Source organism: Sinocyclocheilus anshuiensis, unplaced genomic scaffold (assembly GCF_001515605.1).
Source record: "Sinocyclocheilus anshuiensis isolate Anshui unplaced genomic scaffold, SAMN03320099.WGS_v1.1 scaffold932, whole genome shotgun sequence".
Taxonomy (NCBI): domain Eukaryota; kingdom Metazoa; phylum Chordata; class Actinopteri; order Cypriniformes; family Cyprinidae; genus Sinocyclocheilus; species Sinocyclocheilus anshuiensis.
In genome coordinates, this window is record NW_015552597.1 from 56320 (window position 1) to 65486 (window position 9167).

At 38.2% G+C, this 9167-nt stretch overlaps 1 protein-coding gene across 1 annotated transcript in view; it reads right to left on the reverse strand.

Moving 5' to 3' along the window:
- Nucleotides 1-6755: 6755 nt before the first annotated feature.
- Nucleotides 6756-9167, reverse strand: part of LOC107665655 (immunoglobulin superfamily DCC subclass member 3-like) — a 17515-nt gene continuing 15103 nt past the window's right edge. The window contains exons 8-12 of the mRNA XM_016456631.1: nucleotides 8716-8966; nucleotides 8446-8610; nucleotides 7935-8123; nucleotides 6975-7091; nucleotides 6756-6886 (exon numbers count right to left, since the gene is read on the reverse strand). Coding sequence (XP_016312117.1) covers nucleotides 6756-6886; nucleotides 6975-7091; nucleotides 7935-8123; nucleotides 8446-8610; nucleotides 8716-8966 — 853 coding nt within the window. The remainder of the gene's footprint in view (nucleotides 6887-6974; nucleotides 7092-7934; nucleotides 8124-8445; nucleotides 8611-8715; nucleotides 8967-9167) is intronic.

Here is a 9167-nt window from a genome sequence, read left to right on the forward strand (position 1 = left end):
TATGGAACATATTTTCTGCCTCATTCTGTGACAAGAAGCCTCATCAGATCACAAAAGGAAGCATTTGACTGGTGTTGTGGAGTAAAAAGGTTATAATTTTCTCTTTTGTTGGACAACAGGTTTAGAAATGTGAATACAAGAGAGGTTTAGGTTTAGGCATTTTAATTTAAGCATGTTTAGCTTAGTTACCGGAAGGCTACCTGCTGCTATCAGAGCAAGTGTAATTACTGCATTCACGCGCTCCTCGGATGCTCTCATTTCCCGAGCTGTCCTTTTAAGTCGAAATGTGAAAACAACATGGACACTCTAGTTACTTCAAATATTTGTTGGATTTATATTATTAGAGCTTTCTGACTTGAGTTCACGCGCATTTTCTCAGTCAGGAAATTATTTTTCATGTGCTGACAAAGTTGAATGTTTCGCCATGAAACCGGAAGTTGTCGTTACTACAAAGATGTGTTGGATTTGTATCATTAGAGCTTTCAGACTTGAGCTCATGTGCATTTTCTCAGTCGGGAAATTATTTTTCACGTGCGGTGCCAGTGATGATGCTTCTTACGTCCGTTTCGGAGAACCAGAGGACAAATATTTCAAATCACTCAGGCATGGCACTGAAAAGAGGCACCGAAATCTGCGTTCGGATTCGGTTCTAGTACATACCGGTTACATAGGTACCGGTGCCATATTGGTACCGGGTTTCGGTACCCAACCCTAGTATACAGGCGGGTTCAAAAGAATGTGATATTGTATCGGTCATTCATTCATGAAAAGAAGAGACTAAAACAATCATATAAGAGCAAGCAAGAGAAATATGGATGAGAAAATGAGCATAAAAATGCTGTTGAAAAACTTGGCTCTGTTGTGCCAACTTATTCTATGTGAATTAAAAATCAGAAAGGTGCACCGCACTATAAGACCTGAGGATCATTAGCTTTTCCCCAAGAGTAACGTAAGCCTCCATTTAATCCTGAGTAAGTGATTTGTACAATTTATCTGCCCTAAAGATCTGCGGGCGGGCATGTCCTTCAGTTATTCTCTCTAGGCATGTCGGAGCACTTGCCAAGTCTTTGGTGATTTGCTTTAATGTATGGCCCTGGGATTTGGATAAATGGGTGTCAGATTCTTCTGTGAGGTTTTGCATCTTGCTCCACCATTATCATTTTCCCTAAATAATAAGGGCATTTGTTAAGAGAACCTAAATTCATTTATGGCTCCTAGACAAAGTGACACATACTGGATTTGTTCTGATATACAACAGCTGTTTGTCATGCAGTACCACCTAGCTTGATCTATGCCTGCAACAAAATATGTATGACAATGAGACGTGTTCAAAGAATATATCTTGGAATTGATTGTGTATTTTCTTACCTCGTTGGAGATTCTTTTTTTTTTTTTTTTTCTTGTAAGCATAAAGCTACGGAGCCCCTGAAGTAACAGTTAATATCTTATACAATTTTGCAGTTATACAGTTTTGCTTTTGCAAGTAAATTCATCTTGTTTTAATGATGATATGAACTATTTCTACTGTAAAATAAAACCATAATATTGCAAAATTATTTTTGTATTAGTATTTATAGCTATGCCTATGCAAGACAAACCCCTCCAGATGTTATTGCGGAAGTATATGACTATGGCCTGTTTAAGGAGATAGCTAGAGTACTGGTTGAGGAAGGGCTGTATTTCCTTTTATCTATAAGGCCCAGCGCAGTGGATGATCAGGCAGTTTTCTAATGTGCAGCCTATTTAAAGCAGGCTATTTGGAATGACAGCAAGCATTTCAACACACCTGAATGATAGCAGGTTATGTCAATGACCTAAACGGAGATAAGGAAAGATTTTGGGAGGTCTTGGCAGGGAGAAAGAGGTCAGTTTTGAACAGATGAAGCTGGAGGTGATAGGTAGAATGACAGTTGTCGTTGTTTCATGCTGCTTAACCATAGATGAGTTTCGATTCCATTGGCAGGGTAGTGTAATTGATGATGAAAAAACATGAATATCTTTCATTCAGTTGGCTGTTGTGTTTACTTGTGTGTGTCTGATTATTTCATCGATCAATAAAAGCAATATTTTACAGTCAACTATATGTCACTATACATCCAGCTGAAAAGTAATCCCACAAAAATATTCTTGTTCTTTGTTTTTATTTGGTTTCAGGTGCCCTGGAATTTGAACAAATTAGGAAAAGAAGAGATCAGAGATTGTGCTATTACAACAGTCACCTAAATCAAGAGGGAGCTCAGCAATGACATCTTGGAGCATTTCTAAAGACATTCCCATTGGTTGCTAGGTAATGGCAGACATCATTATCTCTTCAAACAGGAAAGGAATTAATCAAAGCCCATTCTTGAGAACTCAATCACTATACAAGTTAATGATGCAATACAGGAAGGAGCATGCAGTATGTTGAAGAATCTTGACATTTTTGTTTTGTGATCTGGTAAAGACCTACAAGCCAATTAGACAAATGCTGCAAAATCTGTATAGCAATGTGATAAATGTGAATCACAAGCTTCATTGTGCTGACAGATCAATTGGGAGACTGCAGCCTGTATATTAAGCCGTTACAAAACAATTTAACAACCATGGTCCATTTATATACCATTGTGCATTCATTGCCTGGTCCCTTCGTTTATAGTGGCTCTGTAATTGTCCATTCACTAGACACCAATCTCTGTCTTTAATCTTTCTGGTTGGAGACATCACAGTCTCAAAGTGTTTAAAGCTTTTGGGTTTTTAGGTTCAAATAACTCAAAAGGAAGTACATGTTAAAGCATTGTTTTTCCTCATTGGTTCTATTCTAGCCCTCAAACTCTATTTCTCAACTTTTTTTCTCTCTTTTTTATAACAGTGGGTCATAATCCAAACAGATGGGGGATTCACTAATTTACGTGTGCTATTTAGCTGTTTGAAACCTTTGTAAAAGTGCACTTTTTTATTTGCACATTAACATAGGAGCAATTTACCCAAATTGAAGTGTAGAATATAAAGGCAAATAAACATCATAAATCCCAAATCATATCTTTGCCAACCTGCTGCATGTGACCCACTGTTTTTTAGGTTCCTAACAAACACTTTCACATTCTCCTTCATCTGCTACAGAGAAATGAAAAATAAAAACAGGCATTTATGAAAATTAACAGAAAAAAAGCAATAGCAATAATTAAAATATCAATAATAATAATAACATTACTAAAATTAACATCAAAATGCCATCTTTCCAAACCAAGGTAGGTACCATGACAACTTTGTGAAAGAGAATAGAAAAAAAGTTCTACAAAAAGAACCAAATATTGTTTAAAATATGAGTAATCTTATGTTTACCACTATACAAATCACGCTATGCAGCTACAAATCTAAAATCCTCCCTTTTTTCTTTCTCGCAACATTTCAGTTCTTTCAAATGAACACAAGGATGGGAGTTTTAGTCTATGGAGGGGCTGTTTGAACAGCAGTGATTGTGAGTAAACGTTTTTAACACTCATTATGTTCAAAAGGTCAACCTGGAGTGGAGTAGAATGTCTTCAGGAAAGCAGGTTTCTTTGCTTGTAAATCTTAAAGGATGATATTCTTGGCTAGATCATCATAGCAAGAGGCCATTTTGCTTTCTTGATAAATATCACTAAAAACAAATCAAGTTCTTTGGTTCCATTCATATGTTACTGTATACACATAGCTCCCTTGACTTTTTTTGAAAGGGTATCTTTGACCTCTACTGACTCCAGGTTTGACCTACTGTTAGCCAATCACAAAACACACATTTATGCATGAACTGATACATACATATACCGTACACTCATGCATGCTCATGTGCTTTGCTAATGAAGTGTTACAAAAGATAAAGCGTATGAATGTTAAATATGAAAGAGGTATTTGGTATTATTATTATTCTACTATTTGGCAAGTTCTCTAACTCTATTATTATAAAGAGGACACAAATGTTCCTTCTCTTGTATCAACATATAAAATCTCCTTGAAAATATATCCCATTTTCATTTGGTTATTATTTAAATGTTAAAAGGTTTTCAAAGAAAAATCTGGCAAGTCAATGTCAAAAGAGGGAAGATAGAAAATGTCTGACTATTAAAGCATATTATTGTTGCAGATATATGTGTGAATAGGTTTGTTATTAAATCCATTTTATTGCAGCTCCCCCTTTTAACATGATCTGCAAAAACGTCAACACAATGGCTTCAGTTCATCTAAAGAGCAAATGGATATAAAGACAAATGAAAACCTTAATTTTTTTTTTACATCTTTGGATATCATAAAGCTTGGTTTTCATATCAAACACATTTTTGGATAACCTGCTGCCATGCCTGTTTGTTTGGGAAAGAGAGAATGCAGCAGTTTCTCAGTAAACCCAAAATCAACCATCATCTCGCAGCTCCTTCAAGTTCCCATGGCAACCGATTTGGCATCTGGAGAAAAGACCAGTTGGTTTGGCTGGAAAAAAATCTCTTTGGATAAACATCGTCTCGATGCCATCACGAAAGCAAAATATCCTAAGCTTTTGGTTTCACGGGTTTTTGTGGTATCCACATGGAAAGGCCCAAAAATATCCCAATACAATTCACAAGGGTCCATACATTCCATGCGGAATTTTCATATCACATTCTCCGAACAAAATGAATCCCCTTCTGTACCTGCTTTTTCATCTTTTTCTTTGGAGTTTAGCAGGATCAAAAAGGAATCCTTGGATCGGCTTGGCAGGATCCTAATTGTGGATGGATGGACTTGAAGTATTCCACAGCTTAAATGGTTCTGTAAAACATCTCTGGCCGATGAGTTAGGGAGGGGTTCCCAGACAGCTTTTGTCTGCTAAGGCAATATTTGGAGCCAGAGGATGGGCAGCCACGGTCACACTCTCCATGGCAGTCGACCAGATGGGCACCTGAATGCAGGTTCTGGAGGCAGCTGGCACAGGCACTGGCAGGGGGAAGAGTAGCGGGTATATGCTATTTTTTAGCTGAGGTAGGCAAGCTTTATTAGCAGGGGGCTAATGTCAGCCCAACATAACATTCTGAGGTAGCTATCTTTGGAGGCATACAGCTTTTGGTGGGTATTATAAAGAATAGGAAAGAGGGAAAGGTGGTAAGAATCCATCAACTTTATGGTTCCTCTGGGGTATAGCCTGCCTCGAGGCATGTACGGTGAAACATATAACAATCAATTTATTTGAACTCACACAACCACAAGCGAAGGCAAAAGCAAGGCCACGTTATTTATCTTGGTATATCCGTGCTAAGGCTAACAAATGAAACAAACCTCTGTTCCCTGAAATAATTTCCACTGAGAATAGGGCTAGTTGTAGCTTGTTTTGTAAATCATGTAGTTCACTAAATCGTATATAAGAGTTTGACTGAAGAGAAATATTGAGATTATTTCAATGGTTGGTCTTTATATTATTTGGCATCAGTTCGGACACAACGTAAGGCAACATTTTATTACCAGAGGATGCATTGCAAAATGAAGTTTTGGTTTTAGCAGAAAGCCCTTTGGTAATAAAATATAAAGCGGTTTTGGTATAATTTTTGTTGTGTTTTGCTTCCATTGTGTATTTATGCTCAGAAAGAGTGCAGTAACTATTTGTAACTTAGCATGTTAGCATAAAAAATGTCTACAGTATCTCCTAAGGCTATCATTTGGTGTTCTTGTGCGGACACATCCACATAAAGATCTTAAAGGAGTCAAGCTTTGGTTCTAAAGGGAGGGAGCATAAGCAACAAATGGGAAAGACTAACTTAAACCAGCTCAGTTACCCTCAATTAGCAAAATGTTTGTAGTTAAAACAGGCCCATTTACACATTTAAACAATAGCAGCAGTTTAAGTGACAGACAGGGTATATATGATAAATATGAACTAAAGGGAACTTTGGTGGGCAGGCTAGGTAGAGGAACCACAAGGAGGTAGATCACAGAGGCAGTGCTAGCTAAGTGCTAGCCAGTGCCTGTGCCTGTGCCTGGCAGACTGGATGAGTGCTGCTCAATAAGAACCTGGCATTGGGCCTGGTGAGCTATGTTATGACCCTGAAAAAGAGAAAACAACTGTAAGTATGATAAGCTACCTTTATATGAAACCCTGACAAACAGAGCACAAGTTCAGTTCCAACTGTTGATAAACTCTGTTAGCAGACAAAAAAAAAAAGACTCTGAGAAAAGTGACTATTGAGTAAAACAACAATCCTGCAGAGCAAATTCATAAGCTGTAACTACAGTGACACAACTGGGGTAGGATATTCAACTGATATACAGATGAAATGACAAAATCAATAGTAGTATATCCATTCACTAACTGCATGAGATGAGATTTTGCGGCATCTATGGTCAAGAGAAAAATGAAGGGGGGCTATATTTGCTAAAGATAGCTTCTTCTCAGTTATAATGTGCTGAGAAACTTGACTGTAAATCTTACTTGTGGAACCAGTTCAATGCCTTGAGCTTTTGGGATGCCATTGCTCTGAGCATGGTGCCCTCCATCTTCACCCTGTGGTACAGACCAGCTGTCCTGAGTCCCCTTCCTACAGAAGAAACTGAGACCAAATTTAATGTATTTATTATACTTATACTATTATATAAGTAGATATATATACATAAACAATATACATTATATATAATGTATTTACTATTATTATTATTATTATAATATTGTATATTTATAATGTGTTATATTTCATGTTTGTGAAGTGAATCAATATAAAAAATATTTGTACAATTTGCACATATAGTTTCATGATGTTATCTAACCAAAAGGTCCATTACCTGCGCCGATATCCGAACATGAGGAAGAGCACACAGAAAATGATGCAGGCCATGCCAATGTGGATGCCAACCACAATGCTGCTCACCGAGCTCTCTACACCCCTGCAGGTACATTCAGTCTCCTCTCCTGCAACAAGGAACATGATTATTATACTGTGCACTTATTTCATAAATAATCAACGTAATTATGCATGCCAAAACCAATGCTAATTTACCTGATCTGGTTTTAGCACTAGTCCCGTCCTCAGCCAGTGACACAAGTTTCTTTGAACAGTCGCTCTCTCCATTGCCATTGTAGGCCACCAGTTTGACTTCATACACAGCACCAGGGTCTTAGGAAAAAAAAAAGAAAACTGCAAGTATCACACACACTGCTAATAAATCAAAGCTACTCATGCATTTGTCTCACACATACAAAATCTAATACATATACATTGAGCTTGGTTTGTTGACTTTGCAGTCACAGTAGAACTATTGATCAGCTGAGTCATGGTGATTGAGGTCCGGTGTAGAACCTCCTGGCTATTATGGTCCTTCTTTTCCTTGGGCAATTTTCTTTTTATGTGATGCAGGATCTGTTTTCGTCAATATCTCAATTTTCACACTCTCTTCAGAGTTTTCTGAATTCAAACATTTGTCACATAACAATACTAGGAAATACTTAGAGGAGCGTTTGTTCTCTAATGCTCATGATACACTTCAGGTCTACTCTTCAGGTGGGTGAGTGAAGGAACATTTCAATTGTCACTGTACAAACATAATGGCTGTTTCAGAGCTGCTGTAACAGGTCATGTAGACAGAATAGTGAAGTGAGAGAGTATTCAGCATAAAACATTAAAATAAGCAGGGCTAGATGGAATCTAATGGCTTTTTTTGTGCTGGCATGTTTTTTGCTAAATCCAATATTAGAGTAATTTTATATGCAGGGAAAAAAAACCTGAAGAGAAACATTTTCAGATTGGTTTGTATTGCACTTTTCACACTAAATATCTTTGCAAAGCAGATTTAAGATTAACTTTGACACATTTAAAACATATTTTGTTATAAATACAATTTTCTGTGCCCATTATGAAAAACCAATTGGCTTCTGCAAATATGTGTTGCATCTATAGTCTATTGTTTCATCAATAGTTTCATATAGTTCACACAAACAAAAAAAAAACATTTTCCCTCACCGAGATGAGAAATGGTGTGAGCGTTAACATGACATGGCAACTGAATCGGTCCCTGGATCTCTCCGTGGGGGACCCTGCGGTACAACAGTCGGAAACCCTCAGTTTTTCCAGGCTTATTGGGCAGCTCCCACAGGACCTGGACTGCAGTGGTGTTTATTGCTTTGGTGAAAAATGTAGGTGGACTGGGCACTAGATAGGGTACAAAGACAGAAAACCCATTATAATGAGCTCAGAGGAACAGGGAACACTGTCGGAGTTCATTCTGTTCAAGCAATAAACATAAGGTGGATGAGCAAAAGAGAAACCATAGAAAGAATGAAACAAGTGCTCAAACATCTGTGACAAAGCAGGTTCGATCAGAAGGATGATATTAAACAGAGGGAGCCAAAAATATTAATGTGAGCCCGAGAAGAGACAGTTAGGGAGAGGGGGAGAGTTTGAAATTGTAGTGACCTAAGCAAAACATAAAAGCAATTAGCATGTGATGTGTAATCTGTATGCAGGTACATACCGCCCCCTAGTGTTGTGGAAATAACAGTACTGGAGCGTTCACTAGCACCCAGTGGAGAGTAAGCCTTCAGGTAGATGGAGTAGGTGGTCGCAGGTTCAAGGTTAGTGAGGTCATGCTGAAATGTTGTCTTACTCACGGCCTCCTGTAGTTCTTTGCTTTCAGGCTCTGAAAACAAAAGTGCACCAAGTATGAAGTATTACTCCAAAAATATTTGTAGAGAGCAAAATATGTTCCAGTTTAGTGGAACATCTGAACTCCAGAGACACTCACCGCCATATCTGCGGATATGCAGAACGTATCCGATGATCCCGTCTGTGATTTCGGCTGGTGGCTGGGTCCAGGAGAGCTGCAGGGTGGTTTTAGACAGAGCCGTGGCTTTCAGGCCCTGAGGGGCATCGGGCAGCTCTTTGGCCAGGGACACAGCCAGACGAGCACTGGCCTGGTTAGTGCCAGCAGAGTTTTCAGCGATGCACTGGTATATGGCCTCATCCTCTGATGTGATGCGAGTTACGGCCAGGGTGCTAAAAACATTAATTATATTATTATTTTAAATCTATACTCTGAATTTAATGTAACCTTGTTAACATTCACATCTCACAATTTGGATGACATAATATAAAACAGGTGAACACTGACATCTAGTGGACAGAAGTTGGTAAAGCCTCCAGAGAAATTATGCCAGGTAAACAAAACCGCAAAATATTGTACACATATACATAAAA